General features: G+C 50.8%; 1 protein-coding gene across 3 annotated transcripts in view; it reads right to left on the bottom strand.

The window, feature by feature from the left end:
• Window positions 1–22,691, bottom strand: part of CEP85 (centrosomal protein 85) — a 114,796-nt gene that overhangs the window by 14,375 nt on the left and 77,730 nt on the right. For all 3 annotated transcript variants that reach the window (XM_033957478.1, XM_033957477.1, XM_033957476.1), the window contains 2 exons: window positions 17,476–17,526; window positions 17,283–17,390 (listed from right to left, as the gene is read on the bottom strand). In XM_033957478.1, coding sequence (XP_033813369.1) covers window positions 17,283–17,390; window positions 17,476–17,526 — 159 coding nt within the window. The remainder of the gene's footprint in view (window positions 1–17,282; window positions 17,391–17,475; window positions 17,527–22,691) is intronic.

Raw genomic sequence — 22,691 nt, 5'->3', positions numbered from 1 at the left:
GGGTCCTCTGCCGAGCAAGTCTGAAGTTCAGGCTGTGCAGATAAGACCGGCATGGAAGTGTTCATCGGTACCGAGGGGGTGGACACCGATGGAATGGTGCGAGGCTCGGGCCGGTCTGGTACCGTAAGGAGCGGTGCCAGTATAGTCGGAAGGAGCTGTTGGAGTTGCTTTTGTAGCTGCTCCTGTAGTTTGTCCTGGAGGATGGCCGAGATGCGGTCCTCCAATGGGGGCACCGGTACCGTTTTAGTTTTCTTCGGTACCATAGGTGCTGCTCGACGCTCCGGCGATGAGGAGGCCGATGACGAGGCACTCACCGAGATCGGAGCGGAGCGTTTGCGGGATCGGCGGGACGCCGGAAGGACCGGAGTCGCCGCTGTGCTTGGAGGGCGCTCTAGGGAAGTGGAAGGCTTCTTAGCCGGCTTACCTGGCGCTATCGACCCCGAAGAAGGATCAGGCGGTGTCGATGTGGTCGGTGCCGATTTAGGCGGTGCCGTCGACGTCGGGGCCTGATCCATGGCAGAACCGGTGCCGAAAAGGATATTTTGTTGGATTTGCCGGTTCTTAAGAGTGCGTTTCTTTAGAGTAGCACAGCGGGTGCAGGTATCAGCCCGATGCTCTGGACCCAGACACTGAAGGCACCAATTGTGTGGGTCAGTTAGAGAGATCGGGCGTGCACACCGCTGGCACTTCTTGAAGCCCGGTTGGGGGGGCATGAAGGGAAACACGGCCTCCGCGAAATCAAACCCGGAGGCTTGTATGATTACAACAGGCCCCGCCGGGGCCGGCTGCAAAAAACAAAAGAAAAAGACACGAGGTTTTTTTTTTTTTTTAAAGGAAATTAAAGTCTAAAGACAAAATATAAAACAAAAAGGGATCAAAAAATCGCGAGCGGGAAGGCAAAAATAGAGTTTTCAACGGCCGTTGAAAGCACATGCGTCTTCTTCGCTCCGCGGAAACGAAGAAACTGGAGACCACGCACTCCTCCGTCGGGCGGGAAGGCACCCGCGCATGCGCGGTGCGGCCAACTAGAACTTTCTAGTTAAAAAGGTCCGTACCGGGGCTCCGTCGGTGATGTCACCCATACGTTAAGAATATGCTGCCTGCTTGTCCTGGGATAAAGAGTTAATACTTTGACCATCTCCGAGAAAAGGTGACTAAAGATATCAGAAACAAAAAAATGAGGTTTTAATTAATTCTATTAGAGCAAACAATTTGTAATACAGAAAGTCCAAACTCCATCCTTTTCTGTGAAAAAAAATAAGAACAATTACTGAAGATCAAACTGCTTAATAAGGAGAAATTAGGTTCTTACCTGCTAATTTACTTTCTTTTAGCTTCTCCAGACCAGTAGAGGTTAACTTTACGAATGGGTATACAGTGGTGCCTCACACAACGAACTTAATTGGTTCCAGGAGCAAGTTTGTTATGTGAAACGTTCGTTGTGTGAAACGCGTTTTCCCATAACAATACATGTTAAAAAAAATAATTCGTTCTGTAGCATAAAATATGCTAAGATGACATAAAAAAAGATAAATTTTTGGTTATTATTTTTATTTAGATACATCTAAAAACATAATTGTTTTTTAAAACAACACACATTTTTTAAATTTAAAGACAGACTAAGTAGAGTCTAATTTTACAGTGAGAGGGCAGAGTCTCAGCGGCAAAAACTGGGACTTAACTGTTCATTTTTTTTTTTTCTACCGTGTTTCCCCGATGATAAAGCAGGGCCATCAAATAAGACAGCCCCCCCTTTTTAGAAAAAAATGTAAAATAAGGCACCCCCCCGCAAATAAGCCACCCACCGATACCTGCGCTTACCCGAATCGGGTGGTACGGTGGGTGACTCCGTGTGGTCCCTGGCACCCCCGACACGATCGGGGCAAGAGGGAGCTCAAGCCCTCTTGCCCCCCCGACTCCCCGACACGATCGGGGCAAGAGGGAGCTCAAGCCCTCTTGCCCCCCCGACTCCCCGACACGATCGGGGCAAGAGGGAGCTCAAGCCCTCTTGCCCCCCCGACTCCCCGACACGATCGGGGCAAAAGGGAGCTCAAGCCCTCTTGCCCCCCCGACTCCCCGACACGATCGGGGCAAAAGGGAGCCCAAGCCCTCTTGCCCCGCCGATTCCCCAACTCCCCGACAATATCGGGCCAGGAGGGAGCCCAAGTCCTCCTGGCCACGGCGACCCCCTAACCCCACCCTGCACTACATTACGGGCAGGAGGGATCCCAGGCCCTCCTGCCCTCGACGCAAACCCCCCCTCCCCCCAACGACCGCCCCCCCCCCAAGAACCTCCGACCGCCCCCCCAGCCGACCCGCGACCCCCCTGGCCGACCCCCACGACACCCCCAACCCCCTTCCCCGTACCTTTCTGTAGTTGGCCGGACAGACGGGAGCCAAACCCGCCTGTCCGGCAGGCAGCCATCGACGGAATGAGGCCGGATTGGCCCATCCGTCCCAAAGCTCCGCCTACTGGTGGGGCCTAAGGCGCCTGGGCCAATCAGAATAGGCCCGGGAGCCTTAGGTCCCTCCTGGGGGCAGGGCCTGAGGCACATGGTCGGGTTGGGCCCATGTGCCTCAGGCCCCGCCCCCAGGAGGGACCTAAGGCTCCCGGGCCTATTCTGATTGGCCCAGGCGCCTTAGGCCCCACCAGTAGGCGGAGCTTTGGGACGGATGGGCCAATCCGGCCTCATTCCGTCGATGGCTGCCTGCCGGACAGGCGGGTTTGGCTCCCGTCTGTCCGGCCAACTACAGAAAGGTACGGGGAAGGGGGTTGGGGGTGTCGTGGGGGTCGGCCAGGGGGGTCGCGGGTCGGCTGGGGGGGCGGTCGGAGGTTCTTGGGGGGGGCGGTCGTTGGGGGGAGGGGGGGTTTGCGTCGAGGGCAGGAGGGCCTGGGATCCCTCCTGCCCGTAATGTAGTGCAGGGTGGGGTTAGGGGGTCGCCGTGGCCAGGAGGACTTGGGCTCCCTCCTGGCCCGATATTGTCGGGGAGTTGGGGAATCGGCGGGGCAAGAGGGCTTGGGCTCCCTTTTGCCCCGATCGTGTCGGGGAGTCGGGGGGGCAAGAGGGCTTGAGCTCCCTCTTGCCCCGATTGTGTCGGGGAGTCGGGGGGGCAAGAGGGCTTGAGCTCCCTCTTGCCCCGATCGTGTCGGGGAGTCGGGGGGGCAAGAGGGCTTGAGCTCCCTCTTGCCCCGATCGTGTCGGGGAGTCGGGGGGGGCAAGAGGGCTTGAGCTCCCTCTTGCCCCGATCGTGTCGGGGAGTCGGGGGGGCAAGAGGGAACCAGGCAGAGAGAGGGCAGTTAAGCGCAGTGCCTGCGCGGAAGGATGCAGCTCGGGCGACTTCGTTGTGTGAAACGAAGTTCGTTGTACGGATCAAGACATAAAGTTCGTTGTGCGCAGCGTTCGCTGTGCGAGGCGTCCGTTATGCGAGGCACCACTGTATATCTATTCATGACCAGCAGGTGGAGACTGAAAACAAAACTGTGGGACAGTATATCCTATCCCCTCTTCTCTATTTCCCTCAGTCTGCCGAATAGCCAAGCAGAACCAAGAACTGGAAAACAGAAAGAAAACAATACTCCGAACAGGAGTAACAATTAACATACCCAAAAAATGCTGTTGGAAAATGCAGAGGAGAAATACCCGAAGGAAAATGTCCCCACAGCTCGCCAGCTAAGCCAGCCGAGCCACAGCCGCTGTTCTTCAAATCTCCCCGGCCCTAGAAAAATACTAGAACCCACAGCAAAACACAAAAAAAAAAAAAAACTGCCCACGCAACAGCCCGAACAACAACAACAGACAGGGTGGGGACCTCTACTGGTCTGGAGAAGCTAAAAGAAAGTAAATTAGCAGGTAAGAACCTAATTTCTCCTTCTTTAGCACTCTCCAGACCAGTAGAGGTTAACTTTACGAATGGGACGTACCAAAGCAGTCCCTCTCACGGGCGGGACCCCCAAAGGGCCGATACCAGTACACGCTCCCCGAACACCGCGTCCCGACGCGCCTGCACATCAACCCGATAATGACGAACAAAGGAATGCAAGGAGGACCAAACCGCAGCCTTACCAATATCCACTGGAGGCACGAGCGACGACTCAGCCCAAGAAGCCGCCTGACCCCGAGTGGAATGAGCCTTGAGAAACTCCGGAACAGGCTGCTGTTTCAGAAGATAAGCGGAAGCAATCGTCTCCTTGATCCAGCGCGCAATAGTAGCCTTAGAAGCGCCAGCTCCCCGACGAGGACCCGCCAGGAGGACAAAAAGATGATCGGACTTCCGGAATTCCTGGGTCCGCTGCACATGAGTGAAGGACCCGACCGACATCCATCTTGAGCAGCTGCCGTTGCTCAGAAGAGCCCTCCCGACCACCCAAGACCGGGAGAACCACTGATTGATTGACATGAAAAGGAGAAACAACCTTCGGCAGAAAGGAAGGAACAGGCCGCAAGACGACCCGCTCCCTAGAAAACTCCAAGAAGGGAGCCCTACAAGAGAAAGCCTGCAGCTCAGAAACACGCCTAGCAGAAGTAATGGCCACCAAAAAGACCGCCTTCAAAGTAAGGTCCATCAAAGAACAGTCGTCCAAGGGCTCGAAGGGCGAGCGCACCAAAAACAGAGAAAACCAGATTAAGATCCCAAGAGGGAACCGAGGGCCGTAGGGGAGGCCTAAGCAACTTGGCCGCCCGCAAAAACCGAATCACATCAGGAAGAGTCGACAAACGCTGACCTGACACCAACCCTCAAAAAGCCGACAGGGCCGCAAGATGAACCCGGAGAGAAGACCAAGCCAGGCCTCTATCCAGGCCATCCTGCAAGAACTCTAGAATGTTAGGCAGGGAAGCGCGAAAAGAGGTCACTCCCCGCGCCCGACACCATTCCTCAAAGAGACGCCAAACCCGCACATAAGCCCGAGAGGTAGAAAGCCTCCGGGACCCCAACAGTGTAGAGATCACCTTGTCTGAATATCCCTTCTTGCTAAGGCGACCCCTTTCAAGAGCCACACCGTAAGACAGAAGGGAGACGGGTCGAACATGGGAATGGGACCCTGCGTCAGAAGGTCGTCCGAGAGAGGCAGAGGAAGAGGATCCGCCACCAGGTGCCTCACCAGATCCGCATACCACGGACGTCGAGGCCAATCCGGAGGCACCAGCACCACCAGACCCGGATGGTGAACAATGCGAAGAAGCACTCTGCCCACCAGCGACCAAGGAGGGAACACATACAACAGCCCCTCCGTTGGCCACGGCTGGACCAGAGCATCCAGATCCTCGGCCAGACCGTCCCTGCGACGACTGAAGAAGCGGGGCACTTTGGCGTTGCCACCCGTGGCCACCAGATCCATCAGGGGCTGCCCCCAAGCCTGCACTATCAACTGAAATGCCCCGGCGCCGAGACACCACTCTCCTGGATCTAGGAAGTGACGACTGAGGAAGTCTGCCTGAACATTTTCTACCCCGGCTATATGAGAGGCCGAGAGGTCCAGCAGATGGGACTCCGCCCCAAACCATGAGCAGAGCCGCCTCCTGCGCCACCGGAGTGCTCCTGGTGCCCCCCTGACGATTGACATAAGCCACCGCCGTGGCATTGTCCGACAGCACTCTGACCGACTTGCCCAGCAAAAGGGAGTGGAAAGCTAACAGCGCCAGACGGACCGCTCTGGTCTCCAACACGTTGATCGACCAGGCGGCCTCCTCCGCGGACCAGGTGCCCTGAGCTGAGTGACCCAAACACTGAGCCCCCCAACCCAGGAGACTCGCATCCGTCAGGAGCACCGTCCACTGCGGGAGATCCAGACCCACCCCCTGAACCAGGTGAGGGGTCCTGAGCCACCAGCGCAGGCTGCCGCGCGCCAACCCCCGCAGGGGCACCGGAACATCCAAATCTTGCCTCTGGGGAGACCACCTCCGGAGCAGAGCATACTGAAGAGGACGCATGTGGGCCCGCGCCCACCTCACCACGTCCAGGGACGCTGCCATCGACCCCAAGACTTGGAGGAAATCTCGCGCCCGAGGACACCGGGACGCCAAAAGCAGGCGAATCTGCGATTGCAAATTGCTCACCCGGGCCTCTGGAAGGAAGACCTTCCCCAAGGAGGTGTCGAACAGAACCCCAAAGTACTCCAGGCGCTGAGCCGGGACCAACCGACTCTTGGAAAGGTTGACCACCCAGCCCAGCGACCGGAGAAACTCCACCACCCGAGCCGTAACCCGGGAGCTCTCCTGCAACGACTTTGCCCGAATCAACCAGTCGTCTAGGTAGGGGTGAACCAGGATGCCCTCCGACCGCAAGGTTGCCGCGACGACCACCATCACCTTGGTGAACGTCCGGGGAGCCGTGGCCAGACCAAAGGGAAGCGCACAGAACTGATAGAGCCGCCCCAAGATTGCAAAGCGCAGGAAGCGCTGATGAGAGTCCCGAATGGGAACATGCAAGTAGGCCTCCATCAGATCGAGAGAAGTGAGGAACTCCCCCGGCTGAACCGCCAGAATGACTGACCGCAGAGTTTCCATGCGGAAAGAAGGAATCTTGAGAGCCCTGTTGACCCCTTTCAAATCCAGGATGGGCCGAAAGGTCCCCTCCTCCTTGGGCAACACAAAGTAAATGGAGTACCTGCCGGTGCCCCACTCCGGAGGGGGCACCGGCACCACTGCCTTGAGATCCAGCAAGCGCTGCAGGGTCTGGCGAAAAGCTTGCGTCTTCCCTGGAGACTGACATGGAGAAGCGAGGAAAAGGTCCGGCAGAGAGCGGGCGAACTCCAGAGCATAACCGTCCCGCACCACCTCCAGGACCCACTGATCGGACGTGATCTCGGCCCACTTTGGGAAAAATTCGCGCAGCCGGGCCCCCACCGGAACCAAAGGGGGCGCCGGCAAGGAGTCATTGCGCAGGACGGGAAGCGGGGGAGCCGGCGGAGGGATTCCCTGCCCCCCGACGGGCCCCCCGAAAGGGCTGCATGCGCTGAAAGAAACGATCCCTGGAAAATCCCGGAGCCGGGAAAGAAGCAGCCCCACGCCCAGGGCGATACTTGCGAAACTCCGGCAAACGCCCCCGGGCAGCGCCACCCCGAGACGCAGGACGGGCACGGTCCTCAGGCAGACGGGGAACCTTAGAGTCCGTCAGAGTCTGAATCAACTTATCCAATTCCTCCCCAAACAAAAAAGACCCCCGAAAGGGAAATTTAGTAAGTTTAGCTTTGGACGCAGCATCCGCCGCCCAAGCGCGCAGCCACAAAATACGCCGCGCGGCCACTCCAAAGGCCATAGACTTAGCCGAGATCCGCACTAAGTCATAAAGAGCATCAGAGAGGAACGAGGCCGCCATCTCAATCTTTGCCACCTCCTGATCCACCAGAGACCAGTCATCAGACTCCCGATCCAGGACGCGCTCAGCCCACCGAAAAACGGCGCGAGCGACCAGCCCCCCACAAATAGCCGCCTGGACCCCAAAAGCCGAGACCTGAAAATTGAGCTTAAGGATATTCTCCAATTTGCGCTCCTCAGAGTCCCGCAAGGCAGACCCGCCCTCAACAGGCACGATATGCCGCTTAGAAATCGCCGAGACCACCGCGTCTACGACTGGCGATACTAAAGTAGCCCGATCCCCCTCTGGGATGGGATACAAACGAGCCATGCTACGCGCCAGACGAAACACAAAATCCCGAAAATCCTGACGCACAGGAAAAGAGCGGGAAACAGGACAGACCCCCTGAAGCAGAGGGGCCCCCGTCTCCGGCGGCGCAACTTCAAAAATGCAGCACCAAGGAGACCTGTTACATAAGGTCTAAAAGCTCATCCCTCAGAATAAAAAGCGCACCACGGACGCATCTGCTCTGGAAGACGGGAAACCCGCCGCCCCGCTGCCAGCGGGCGTCCCCTCTAGAGGATCCTGGAAGCCCGCCAAAGCAGCCAGGTCCTCAACCATGCCAACCCGTTCCTCCGACCACCATTCTGCAATCCAAGCCCCCCCGCGGGCGCTTGGATGAGGGAGGAGGAAGAGGGGACGCCAAACGAAAAGAGGGAGGCAAAGCCATAGGGGGCGCGGAGGGAAACCACCCCCGAAACCCCCCAGGTGCACGTGGGACCCCCAATTGTCTGCACAAAGAAAGAAATTAAATTGGGGACAAAAAACCCCTGGGGGTCCCCAGGGACTCCCTGCCCCAGCAGGGGTCCCCGCTGAAACCTGCCCCTGTGTTTGCAATACAGGGGGAAGGTCACCTGAGGTTGCAGACAAAATGGAGGGGCCAGACAGAGAAAATGGCGAAGTTCCCGCCAAAAAAGCTCCCTCCATGGCCTGTAGCGGCTGAGAAGACTGAACAGTCCCAGCCGCTAAAACAGGCAAGTCGGCATCAGCTGTCAAAAAATCAGCTGAGAGGGAATCCTTCGGGGAATCCCTCCGTGGGCGGTTGGAGAAGACCGGGCTTCCCCACTGCTCCAAGCCGACTCGCGAGGCACCATCGGCGGGGAGCTCTGGGCGCCTGCAGCCGCTGCCGACGGAGCTCCACCACCTCACCGACCCAAACCGCCGAGTTCAGGCCGGCCGCGAGTGCCTCGCGGCTGGACCTAATTGTGTCCCCCTCCCCCGGAGAAGGGCACAATTGCTCCATACGCGACCTAGCTAGAAAAAAGTGCCGGTTAGATGAAAAAATACAGTAAAATACAGTTTTCTTAAAGGGAAACAACCCTTCAGACCAGCACTACCTCAGGATTTTTTTTTTTTTACAGAACAGACTCCACAGGCTCTCGAAGCAATATGCCTTGCTTGATTTAGGGGGCAAGGCTTACTGCTGAGGCTCCTCTAAAAAAATGTGGGGAGGTGGAGGAAGTGGGGGGAGGGACCCCGCTCGAGACCCGCCGGGTTTGACACCCCCGAGGTCGGACGAACCCCCAAACAGGGCCCACCCAAGCTCCGTCCGGCTAAAAACAGGGACAACAAACCCCTTAAACAAATTCCAACAGCCCTACCAAGGGAGATGGACACCTGCTGGAGACTGAAAGAAGACTGAGGGAAATAGAGAAGAGGGGATAGGATATACTGTCCCACAATTTTGTTTTCAGTCTCCACCTGCTGGTCATGATTAGATATATACCCATTCGTAAAGTTAACCTCTACTGGTCTGGAGAGTGCTAAAGAATAATAATTTTATTCTTATATACCGCCAAAACCGTAGTAGTTCGAGGCGGTTTACAACAGAGAAGAGCTGGACAGTCAGCGAATATAGGTACAATGTAAAGTCATCAAAATACAAGTGAGCAGAATACAGAGGTAAGGCATGAGAGATCTTGGGTAACGATTCGTTTAGAGCAGGGGTGCCCAATACGTCGCTCGCTCACACGACCCCAGTCGATCGCAGAGCGGATTCCCTTCTTCCCTTCTCTTTTTTCCCCTCCTGACTGGCCCGCTCCTGAATTCTGCTGCTTAGAGAACTTATGCTTCGGGGGCTAACGTGTGCTTGTACCGGCTTCCCTTCTCTTCCCTCTGAAACTGGAAGTTAAGTCGGGGGGGGGGGGGAGAGAGAAGGGAAGCCGGCACGCACATGTTAGAACCCCGTTCGCGGGCTAAAGCAGGAGACAGGTCAGTGAAACTTGCAATTTGTTCTTCTTGCTGCCAGGTCCTGCCTACTTTCTGTTTCCTCAAAGGCAGGACCCGGCAGCATTTCTCCCAATAGGTCAATCTTGGGCCGATCAGCCTTCCTCTCCCCGACGTCAATTCTGCCGTCCGAGAGGAAGTTCTGGCCAGAGGAACTTCCTCTCTGACAGCAGAATTGACGTCGGGGAGAGGAATGCTGATGGGCCCGAAGCAGGGAGAGCTTGGCCGGCGGCCGGCGGTTTTGGGGGCCTGTTATCCGATGGCAGTGGCAATGGCTTGGGGGAGGGCAGGCAGGGAGACAGAAGGAAAGAAGAGAAACAGAAAAAAAGAAAGGGGGCATGAAGAGAGAAAGAAAAAGAGGGCAGGGAGAGAGGAAGAAAACGTTGGGGGGGAATGAGGTCAGGAGGAGAGGAAGCATACAGGCTAAAAGAAGGGAAGAAAGATTGGATGCAGAAGAAGAAAGTGCAACCAGAGACTCATGAAATCACCAGACATGGTAGGAAAAATGATTTTATTTTAAATTTAGTGATCAAAATGTATCTGAATTTATATCTGCTGTCTATATTTTACACTGTGGTCCCCTTTTACTAAACCGCAATAGAGGTTTTTAGCGCAGGGAGCCTATGAGCGTCGAGAGCAGCGCTGGGCATTCAGCGCAGCTCCCTGCGCTAAAAACTGCTATCGTGGTTTAGTAAAAAGGGAAGGGGTTATTTGTCTGTTTTTGTATGGTTGTTAGTGAGGTGACAGTGCATAGAGTCATCTGCTTTGACCTCTTTGAAAAACCCTGGAATGATTAACATTTTCTATGCGTACAGTGTGCTTTATGTTTTTTTTAAATTTTATTGTTGGTAGATCATTTTGACTTGGTCATTTTAAAAGTAGCTCGCAAGCCCAAAAAGTGTGGGCACCCCTGGTTTAGAGTATTAAAGAGATAGGGCTTAAGAGATCTTAGATTACAAGTCAGTTAAACAAATTTGTTTTTACTAATTTTCTGAAACTTAGATAGGATGAGGAGTGCATGATAATGTTACCCAGCCAATCGTTCAGTTGACCTGCTTGGAAAGCAAGTGTTCTGTTCAGGTATCTTTTGTAACGGCAGGTCTTTATTGTTGGATGGTTAAACAAATGTACTCTGCGTGTGGGTCTGGTTGAACAATCTAAGTTAAAATGGGGAACTATTCATGACATTAAAAAATAAAAAGTAATAGAAGGGTGGGGGGAGGGAGAGGTGATAAAAACATATTTAGAATATGATGTATTAGATATAAAAATGATATTGTGTATTTATTAATTGCAATTTAATATTTAGTACATTTTATGTAAAATTTGAAAATTAAAAATATTATATTAAATTAATAAAAGGGAGGGTGGAGGGTGAGGGGGAAAATCAAACTTAGATATATAATGTATTAGATATAAAAGTGATACTATGTATTTATCAAATGTATTTTAATATTTTGTACACTTTATGTAAAATTTGAAAATAAAAAATAATGGAAAAAAAAAAAAAAATAAAAAGGCCATTCTCAACATTTTGGATCTGCTACTTTAATCACCTTCCCCCCTCCAAGAGAGGGTCACAGTAAACCCTACCTGCACATTCCAAAATATATCCTTCCGTCCCCTCATGACTGGACTGAAACTGACCAGGGATGGAAAATGTAAAGGCTTATTTATGGTAACAGAAGAAAACAAGGAGAAGGGGAGGAAGTGACGTCATCGCCGCGGATGGGAGCTTAAACTGAAAGCTCCGTTCGGGCCCAGCGATCTAACTGATAAAAGTTGTGAAAACGGCGCATTTTTCCACTCCCCGAGTGGTGGTGAGGTGTGTGAAGGATCGGGGAACCCCATGGCAACGCGCAAAAAACTACCCGGTGACAAATCCGGCCAGCGCACGATGGAGCAGGCGCTGGACCGGGTAGCACGTGGCGGTGCGGGCCCAGAGACCAGCAGCGGGGAAGCGGCGCAATTGAGTGGTGCTACCGCTGCGGTCGCTGACATGCTGGTTGAGCCCGTGCAGGTGGATGCCCCACCGGAACTGCTTACTAAAGCGGACATGCAGCCTTGGATTACTGAGGTGAAATCTGAAATTTCGGCTGTGGCTGTGCAGGTCCGGGAAGCGGTGCAAGAGCTGCGAACTGATTTGGTGGAGGTGGGCACCAGGGTGGAGGTTGTGGAGATGCGGCTGGATAGCTGCGAGGAGAATGTGACCGGGGTGCAAAGATCCTTGGAAACTACCTCTGCTGATTATCAAATCCTCCTGGACAAAGTTGAGGACCTGGAGAACCGCACCCGGCGTAATAATTTGAGGGTGCGGGGCCTACCGGACTTACCAGAGTTTAAAGATGTGCGTGCTATTACTATTAAGCTGATCAGGTGGCTTTTACAAGATGATACCCTGGAGCCGGGACTTGAGCGGGCACATCGGGCTCTGGGACCTCGGACATCCGATCAACCTAAAGATACTGTACTCTGCCTCCTGAGCATTACCCTTAAAGAACAGATCTTCCGCAGAGCCCAGGAGATGGGCACAGTTACGTGGGAAGGCCATCGGTTGGAGTTCTATCAAGACCTGGCTGCGGGCACGCTCCAGAAACGTCGGGCGTTCAGAGATGTGACCAAAGCATTGCAGCGTAGTAATTTGCGCTACCGCTGGACTTACCCTTTTGGGGTGGTGATTACCATCAATGGAGTTCATACAAAAGTCACTACAGTGTGGGAGGCTCGTGGTCTGTTGCAGCAAGCGGGTATTGAGATCCCAGAGGAGGCTGTTCCTGCTGGGGGAGCGGTGTTGAACGGAGTGGCGCCTCCCGCCCCCTCCCGATGGCAGTGAGTGGAGAGAGGATCCCGGAGTGGGAGGGGCGGCCGAGGAGGTGGACACCCTCTTCCAGTTACCGCTTCTACATCCAGTGCCCCCCCCTGAGGGCTGACTGACTGTGCTCGTATTGTTCCAGTTTTTTCAATACTTCCCTATCTGCAGGGGGGGGTGTATGGACCCCTCCTTGGAGCTGGGTACCTGGGTTTGAGTTTTGGAAAGGAACTGTGAGGGGGTTGCCCATGGATTGGTTTTGGGGGAGGGTGGGAAGGGGGAAGTTGGAGAGATGTATTGGTGTTCTGTGGGGGAGTGAGATGTGTGGTGCGGGGGGGTTTGGGGGTGGGCGGATTGAATTCTGGGGATTGTTGTGGGAACTGTATTTGACAGTTAGTGTTGTGTTGTGGGGTTTGTGTAAGGGGCCATGGGGATGGATCACTTCCTTGTATGCTGGTGGGAGATCTGTGGACTCTCACTTTGGGGGAGGGGGTGGGGGAGTGGGCTGGGGGGGGGGGGGTAGCGGGAGATGTGGGGACAAGTTGGCAGGGGTTGGGGTTGCATTGCCATTCTTCTCATCAGATTATGGAGGGATTCCGGTTGGTCTCTTATAATATCAGGGGTCTAAATTCCCCCAATAAGAGACGAGCTTTCTATAGGGAGCTGCTTCGCTTGCGGGCTGATGTATGTTTCATCCAGGAGACACATCTACTCCAGTCCCATGAATCTCTAGTTAGGGATTCTAGGTTTCCTCAGGCCTTTTGGGCTTCCAGGGTAGGCACTTCTAAGAGGGGTGGGGTGGGTATTCTTGTTCGTAAGGGGATTCGTTGTGAAGTGCAGAGGGTGGTGCGGGATCCTCAGGGTAGATATATAATGTTGGAGGCTTTGATTGAGGGGGTCTTGTACTCCCTGGTTAATGTTTATGCTCCCAATGAGGGTCAGGGGGTCTTCTTTCGAGAGTTAGTGCCTAGAATTCTCAGGTTTAAGGGGGGTGCCCTGGTTTTAGGTGGGGATTTTAATCTTACAGTAACCCCTCATTTGGATAACTCAGGGAGGGCGGATCAGTATGGGAGGCGGGATCGTAAACTGTTGAGGGAGGCCTTAGCTACTCTGAATGTGGTGGATTGTTGGCGGTGGCTCCATCCATCGGTTAGAGATTATACTTATTTTTCGGGTATCCATTCCTCTTATTCTAGAATTGATTATGTTTTTGTGGAGCGGGGACTGCTTCGGAGGGTGGAATCAGCGGGGATTGAGTCCCTAACATGGTCGGATCATGCCCCAGTTTGGTTGCGGTTCCTGGGAGAGGGTGGTGGCTCGGGACGCAAATTCTGGCATTTTAATGATAGTCTCCTGGATGATCCGGAGGTGGGAGCGCAGATTGAAGGGTGGATACAGGACTATTTAGATGTGAATGTAGAATGTGGCGCTTTGTTGGAAGCGGTTTGGGAGGGGTTAAAGGCTACCCTTAGGGGCAGAGTGATAGCCCTGGCCTCGACCCGGCAACGTAAACAACGGGAAGAGACGGCGGCTTTGCTGATTTTGATTGGTCGGTTGGAGGGCTTACACAAGCGTAGCCCTTGGGATGTGGCATTGCGGGAACGCTTGTTTCAAGCACGCCGGGATCTTCAGGCTTTAGACCTGGAGCGTTTACACCACAATTTACAGCTTCTCAAACAGCGTTATTTTGAATTTTCTAATAAAGCTAGTCGACTGGTTGCCCATCGTCTGAAAGTGAGGCAGACGCGCAATCAGATTCTCTCTCTACGTGCAGCCTCTGGTGAGTTGTTGCGGAAAGAGGATGCTATTCGGGCACGTTTTGTGGAGTATTACTCCCATCTCTATGCACCGGAAACTTCTGGGTCCTTACCAGACCTAGACGCTTATTTGGCTTCAGTGGAGTTGCCCCGGATTGCGCCTGATGATGTGGCACGGTTGGACCGTCCTCTCACGTTGGTTGAGGCTCGTGGAGCGCTGCGTTCTATGCCCCTTGGTAAGTCGCCAGGGTTGGATGGTTTTACTGTTCGATATTATAAACGCTTTCAGGATCTTTTGCTGCCTCCTTTGTTGCGTTTTCTTAACTCCTTGCAAGAGAATAGTGCCCTCCCCTACTTTATGAGATTAGCGGGCGTGACGGTGTTGGCCAAGGAGGGGAAGGATCCCCTGCAGTGTGCTTCTTATAGGCCGATCTCGTTGTTGGGGGTTGACACTAAGCTATTTACGCAGATCTTGGCTGACAGATTGATGAGTTGGATTCCTCGGCTGATCCATCCGGATCAGTTGGGTTTTGTAATGGGTAGACAGGTGGGCGACAATACTCATCGGGTTTACAATTTGTTTGAAAGGGCAAGGGGGGGAGTGAGGGAAACGGTGTTTCTGTCGGTCGACGCTGAGAAGGCGTTCGATAGAGTCTCCTGGCCTTTCTTGTTCAGAGTTTTGGAATCTGTAGGTTTGGGTCCGCGCATGCGTGATTGGATCCAGATCCTTTATACTTGCCCTACTCGGAGACTTTTTCGCTCGCAAGGGGAACGCGTCAGGGGTGTCCTCTTTCACCTCTTCTTTTCGCCTTGACAATAGAACCCCTGGCGCAGAGGGTGCGGCTGAATCGGGATATCAAGGGGGTTACGGTGCCGGGTGGGGATTATAAGTTAGCTTTGTTTGCAGATGATCTCTTATTTACAGTGGAGGACCCTGAGGGTTCCCTGCATGCTATCTTACGGGAGTTGGATGCTTATGGTAAGGTGTCGGGATTTCGTGTCAATGTTGGAAAATCTGAGCTCCTTAACATTAACTTGTCTGATGATCGAGTGGCTTACCTCCGAGACCGGTTTTCGTTCCGGTGGGTTCAACATTCTCTCCGTTACCTCGGGGTTTATTTCGGACCTCCGGGAGTGGATCTCTATGATCTTAATTTCCCCCCGCTCTTTCGACGCATTCGTCAGGATTTGCTTAGTTGGAAAGATCAGTATTTCTCTTGGTTGGGTAGGGTGGCAGTTGTGAAAATGATGATCTTGCCTCGTCTTTTGTTTTTATTTCAAGTACTGCCGCTCTGGGTGGGTAGGAACACGTTGGAGGAAGTTCAACGGCATATCTTTCACTTTATTTGGGCTGGAAGGAGACCTCGGGTGAGTAGGACGGTCTTATGTATGGGTAGGGGTATCGGCGGGTTGGGGGTTCCCAATGTGGTAAAATACTATCAGGCTGCTCAGCTGCGCGCCCTTTTAGAGTGGCAGACGCAGACGCCGAAACTGTGGGTGGTGATAGAGCAAAGTTTAAGTGGAGGGGTGCCTTTGTTACATCGGCCTTGGTTACCTGGCAGGGTGCGGCTGGAGGGTGGCTTGTCCTCAGTGAGAACTTCTTTGAGGGTTTGGAATCAGACCCGGGGTAGTTTATTGCTGGGTAGGCACCATTCCTGGTATACCCCTTTAAGATATAATCCAGATTTTCTACCGGGAAGGGGTGGTGGAGTATTTGCCGATTGGGAAACTAGGGGCTTAGTGTGTGTGGGTCAATTGTGAGATCCGGTTTTGGGCCGTATTCGACCCTTTACAGAGCTCCGGGGCAGGTTTGGCTTTGGGGTCAGAGATTTGTTTCCTTACCTGCAAGTGGTTCATTATATCAGGGCCTCGGGTCTTTTGAGGGATCTGAGGGGGGGTAAGACTCCCTTTGAGCTGTTGTTAGGACCGGTGCTCAGAAAGGGAGCTCTCTCTGCTATATATAGGATGCCTCAATTGTTGGGGGACCCCACATTCCTACATGAGGGCATGGGAGGGTGATTGGGGCTCTGATATATCCTGGGACACCTGGGGGGATATCTGGTCAGAGATTTCTTCGGCGGATATAGCGGCCTTGTTGATCGAAAATGGATACAAGGTTCTCTTTCGATGTTATTATACCCCTCAGGTGGTGGCTCGTTGGCAGGGAGGTGCAAGTGCTCTTTGTTGGAGGGGCTGTGGGGAGGTGGGTACCTATTTCCATATGTGGTGGCAGTGTGGGCGGGTGTCTGGGTTCTAGATGGGGATTTTTTCTCGGGTGTCTCGGATCTTGGATATCCCCATTCCGGTGGATTGGCGACATGCCTTGTTGTTCTGGCATCAATTGGATTTAGCTTGGGGTGATTCTATGTTTTGTAAGTTGGCCTTCACTGCTGCTAGATTAGCTATTGCTTGCCTTTGGAACCAGGTGCTCCCTCCCACGTGGGCCATGGTGGAGCATCGCTTGCTTACTTGGCAACTTCTTTACCACTTAACAGCCCTGCGCCATGGTAAACTCCATGGCTATGCTCATATTTGGCGCAGATTTCGGGCTTCTGTGGGGATCAGTGGCAGGGGTGGATTGGGGCACTGAGTTGACCATGGGGCTGGACTGGGATGACGGAGACTAGGGGGAACCTCTATTTATATCCCTATTCCATTTTTTGGTCTTTTTTTTTCTGGTTTTGGATGCTTCTCGACCTAATTGGGTGTTGTGGGAATTGTGTTTTGTCCCTGGGGGGTGGGTGGGGGGGGAAATTTGACTGCGTTTTGGTGGGTTTTGTAGTTTGTTATTGTTAGATTGGGGGGATTACATTTGTATTTGTTCTTGACTACACTTTTGGTGTTATTTGGAGTGCGGTTGCTTGCATTTTATTTTCTTGCTGCTGTATTCTATATGTTTATGTAATGTTTGAGGTGTATCTCAATAAAAGCTGTTATTTAAAAGAAAAAAAAAAAGAAAACAAGGAGTAAAATATTCTGCAAGTCTCAAGTGAAAGAGCATGTCAGGCAGTGCTAAGAAACACCAAGATAAAGAGGAGTGTCAGAACACAAAACCTCTCAATTTGTTTCTGATCAAGTAACGTTGAAGATATGCCTGTTTAATGTACAGCACCGCAAGGATCTCACATCCTGACCTCTTTCACTGCCACTCGCAGCTGCTGGAGCGCAACATCCTTTGTCCTCACTTCCTCTTTCAGGGCTTGAACTGTGCCCTCTTCTTGAGCCACTTGCTCCTCCAGATTCTGACACACAAGGAGAAAGAGGATAGTTATATTTCAAAAACAGCCAGGATAGTTTGGTTCTTACACGGAGATCTCTTCCCCTCACCTTAATGCATAAGGACATATGTTCTGTCTTCTTTTGCTGATTCTCCATCATCTGGAAAAAAAAATACAGATCCAGGGATAAGAATCCATCAGGATACACACAGTAAGGACACAGTCTAATTTTAAAAAAGCTTAGGTTCTGGCTTAATAGCTAATATTTAAAACTATTACCACTGGGCATTAGGGACATCACCCCTATCACCCACTCTTTTTAATATCTATATCGCCTCCCTAGGTCACCTATTACAAAAACTAAATTTAATACACTACATTTATGCGGACGACATATCCATCCTTATACCCTTAAACGACATCACAAAAGAAATTGTAGATAACCTCTCAAACACAATGACCGAAATCGATAAATGGACCACTAATTTCAAACTAAAACTAAACGCAGAAAAAACAAAAGTCTTCCTGGCTAGTCCTAATGACACTATTACGAGAACATCGCTTAACATAAAAATACTGGGTATCACTCTTGACACTCACCTAACTATGACTGACCACACAAATTCACTAGTGAAAAAATGCTTTTACACGCTATGGAAACTAAGAACCATAAAAAAATACTTCGACCCTACATCATTCAGGTTGCTGGTACAGGCACTGACCCTATCCCTCCTTGACTACTGCAATATCATCTACCTGGGCATCCCACAAAAGACAATAAAAAAACTGAGATTAATACAAAACACCGCCGTCCGCCTAATTTTCGGACTAAGAAAAAACGACCACATCAGCCCCTACTATAAAAAGCTGCATTGGCTTCCAATAGAAGCGAGAATTCTTTTCAAATTTGCTTGCACCTGTTTCAAGCAAGCCTGGGGACTAGCACCATCATACCTACAAACTCACTTCAGCCTACACAACCTCACTAGAACGACCAGAAACAAAAACATCTTTGCTTACCCAAAGACTACAGGCTGCAGGTACAAATCCTTCTTGGACAGAACCTTTAAGTTCCAAGCGAACAGACAGCAAATCTGGCTGAAAAACCACATAAACGAACCCAAAACCGCCCTATTCGCAAAATTCATTGACTAAAACAGTCCCCTCCCCCACTAGGACTCCCCCCCCCCCCCAACAAACGCCTTTCTCTCTCTCAAGAAGCCCCTCTTTTTCAGATCTCCTCTACCCTTAGAACTCCAACTTATGGATGTCCTAAATCTCTCAGATACTCCTTGCCCATAGATCTCCAATTTAACACGTAAGTTTCCCATTTAGACTATCGTACTGCATTAAGACTCCTTGTACGGTATCATATTTAGACTTATTATATGTTATTGTATTTAGACTCACTGTATTATATACTATTGTATTTAGACTGTATTATGTGTTATATGTTATTGTATTTAGACTCACTGTATTGTATTGTAAGTGGATCTATGATATTGTAATGTATTAAGATTTTTGCTATTCGCTGAATGTCCAGCCTTCTTATAATGTAAACCGCCTAGAAGTCGCCTGACTATGGCGGTATAGAAAAATAAAGTTATTATTATTATTATTATATCAATGGGAAGATATCTGACGCTAAGGGCTCAATTGTAGGGGGGGGAGGAGAGGTAAAGTAGAACCGTTTTTGAAAAGGAGTTGACGTTCCCAGATGCAACAGAAGCAGGAAGTTGCCATAAGGCCTGGAAAAAAAAAAACCCACCAAAAAAAAACACCAAAATGATGAAAAAAATTATATAACAAAATGAAAAAAATATGAGGAAAAAACGGTAGGGGAAGGCATAAGAACATAAGAATAGCCTTACTGGGTCAGACCATCAAGCCCAATAGCCCTTTCTCATAGTGGCCAATTCAGATGCCTTTTACATTGCCAAAACCCAAGAAGTAGCAACATTCCATGCTACTGATCCATGAATCCAGAAAATTGTCCAAACCTTTCTTAAAACCAGCTACGCTATCCGCTCTTACCACAATCTCTGGCAATGCATTCCAGAGCTAACTATTCTTTGAGTGAAAAAAAAAATTCCTCCTATTGGTTTTAAAAGTATTTCCCTGTAAGGAATCTCAGAATTTAAATCATTATTAATTTTTTCCCAAATTGATTTCCAAAAAAATTAATAATATTTTAAATTCTGAGATTCCTTTAACTTATGAAATAATAATTTGCGGTACTATTTTGCATATTAAAGATCCCCTAGATAAACATAAAAGATGTCTTTTTTTAATTATGACAAGTACAGCTATACAACTGATTACACGAAACTGGAAAAACTAGAATCACCTCAACTTTACATTTTGGTGGGCAAGTTTATGTCTAATCTAATATACAAATATGAGAAAATGAATGCTGCTTTATCAGGGAATAATGAAAATTTAAAATTAATTTGGGGCCCATTGACGTCCTTTGTAGAATCTCTATAGTTATGGTTTGTCATTAGATAATATGCACATCCAGGGAGGGGGGAGGGATGGGAGGTAAATAAGGTTGGAAAAATGGTTGGAAAAGTTTTGATGGGTGGGTGAGACACACACACACACAATATCAGGGCAAGAGGGAGCCCAAGCCTTCTTGCCCCGGTGACCCCCCCTCCAACTCGACCTGGCCAGGAGGGAGCCCAAGCCCTCCTGGCCCCGGCAACCCCCCCTCCGACTCAACCTGGACAGGAGGGAGTCCAAGCCCTCCTGGCCTCGGCAACCCCCTACCCCCCACTACAATACGGGCAGGAGGGATCCCAGGTCCTCCTGCCCTCAACACAACCCCCCTCCCCCCAACGACTGCCCCCCCGAATCCCCGATTGCCCCCCCCCCCCCGCCGACCCGCGACCCCCCCGCCGATCCCCTGACCCCCACTCCCCTTCCCTGTACCTGAAATCGTTGGCCGGACAGATGGGTGCCAAGCCTGCCCGTCCGGCAGGCCAGCCGGCTCCAGAATGGGGCTGGATTGGCCCAGGCGGCTGAAACCCCGCCCACAGGTGGGGTCTGAGGCGCCTGGGCCAATCAGAATAGCATTTCCAGCATATTTTTAATCCATATTCCTAAATATTTTAATCCATATAATTCCATATAAAAGAAAATGAATCAAACAAGCCTTTTGTGCAATGGAAACCTTTAGTGGAAGAACTTCTGATTTACTCCAATTTATTTTATAACCTGAGAATTTTCCAATCAATTCAAGTAAGCATGGAATGGTCTTTTCAGGATTTCTCAAATGAAGCAATATATCATCTGCATATGTAGAGACCTTATATTCCCGATCTGAATAAGGAATACCCTGTATTTCCTTTACTTGTTGGATAGCTAATAACAAAGGTTCTAATACAACATCAAACAACAAAGGAGACAGGGGACAGCCTTGTCTAACTCCCCTCTGCAAACTAAAACGTTCAGAAAAATTATTATTTATATATAATCTAGCTGCAGTGGAGCTATACAATGTTTGAATCATTCGTATAAATCCTGACCCCATTCCAAACTATTCCATAGATTGATACATGAAGGTCCATTCCACTCGATCAAAGATCTTTTCTGCATCCAAGGACACAGAAAGCACAGTTACTTACCGTAACATTTGTTATCCAGGGACAGCAGGCAGATATTCCCACATATGGGTGACGTCACCGACGGAGCCCCGCAGCGGACAGCCTCGAAAGCAAACTTGCTTGAAGATCTCGAACTTTCGAGTACTGCACCGCGCCTGCGCGCGTGCCTTCCCGCCCGAACTAGGGGGCGCATCTCCTGAGAGGATCCTCAGTTCAGATACCTAGCCAAGAAGCCAACCAGGGGAGGTGGGAGGGTTGTGGGAATATCTGCCTGCTGTCCCTGGATAACAACTGTTACGGTAAGTAACTGTGCTTTATCCCAGGACAAGCAGGCAGCATATTCCCACATATGGGTGACCTCCAAGCTAAGTAAAAAGGGATGGAGGGAAGTTGGCAATTTACGAAAAAAGATTTTGCAAAACAGATTGGCCAAAATGGCCATCCCTCCTGGATAGAGTATCCAGACAATAATGAGAGGTGAAAGTATGAACCGAGGACCAAGTGGCAGCCTTGCAGATTTCCTCAATAGGAGTTGATCGGAGGAAAGCTACAGATGCCGCCATAGCTCTAACTTTATGGCCCGTCACTCGACCTTGCAGAGGAAGACCAGCCTGAGCATAGCAAAAAGAAATGCAAGCAGCCATCCAGTTGGAGATGGTACGCTTTGATATAGGACGACCCAACCTGTTTGGATCAAAGGATATGAAAAGTTGAGGAGATGTTCTGTGAAGCTGAGTGCGTTGCAGGTAGAAAGCCAAAGCACGTTTACAGTCCAAGGTATGAAGAGCCGCCTCTCCTGGGTGAGAATGAGGCTTTGGAAAAAATACAGGCAGAACAATAGACTGATTGATATGAAATTCTGAAACAACTTTAGGCAAGAATTTAGGATGAGTACGGAGAACCACCTTGTCATGGTGAAAAACTGTGAAAGGTGGATCAGCCACTAGCGCTTGTAACTCACTGACACGACGAGCAGAAGTGAGGGCGATCAGAAACACAGCTTTCCAAGTGAGATACTTGAGATGAGCTTTGTCAAGTGGTTCAAAAGGAGATTTCATAAGTTGAGCTAAAACAACATTGAGATCCCAAACCACAGGAGGTGGTTTAAGAGGAGGATGGAGATTGAGAAGTCCTTTCATAAAACGAGAAATCATAGGATGTGCAGAAAGGGATTTTCCATCCAAAGGCTGATGAAAAGCAGCTATAGCACTAAGGTGGACTCGGATAGATGTAGTCTGAAGTCCAGATTGAGATAAATGAAGTAAATAGTCCAGAACTGATGTCAATGAAGCAGATCTGGGTGGTAAATTATGTGTAGAACACCAAGCAGAGAATCTTGTCCACTTTTGACCATAACATTGTCTAGTGGATGGTTTTCTGGAAGCAAGTAAAATATCTTGTACAGACGGAGAGAATTGAGAAAAGTCTGTTAAAGAGAAAGGTACCAAGCTGTCAAATGTAGAGACTGTAGATTGGGATGAAGCAAAGATCCTTGATTCTGCGTGAGTAGAGAAGGAAATATTGGTAGAAGTAGAGGCTCCCTGGTGCTGAGTTGAAGTAGAAGGGAGAACCAAGGTTGTCTGGGCCACCGAGGAGCTATCAGAATCATGGTGGCATGGTCTGACTTCAACTTGACTAGAGTCTTGAGAATCAGAGGAAATGGAGGAAAAGCATAAAGGAACTGATTCCTCCAGTCCAGTAGAAACGCATCCGCTTCGAG

This window comes from Geotrypetes seraphini, chromosome 8, assembly GCF_902459505.1.
Source record: "Geotrypetes seraphini chromosome 8, aGeoSer1.1, whole genome shotgun sequence".
Taxonomy (NCBI): Eukaryota; Metazoa; Chordata; class Amphibia; order Gymnophiona; family Dermophiidae; genus Geotrypetes; species Geotrypetes seraphini.
Note: the sequence above shows the minus strand (reverse complement) of the source record. Positions and strands in the feature narration are given on the sequence as shown.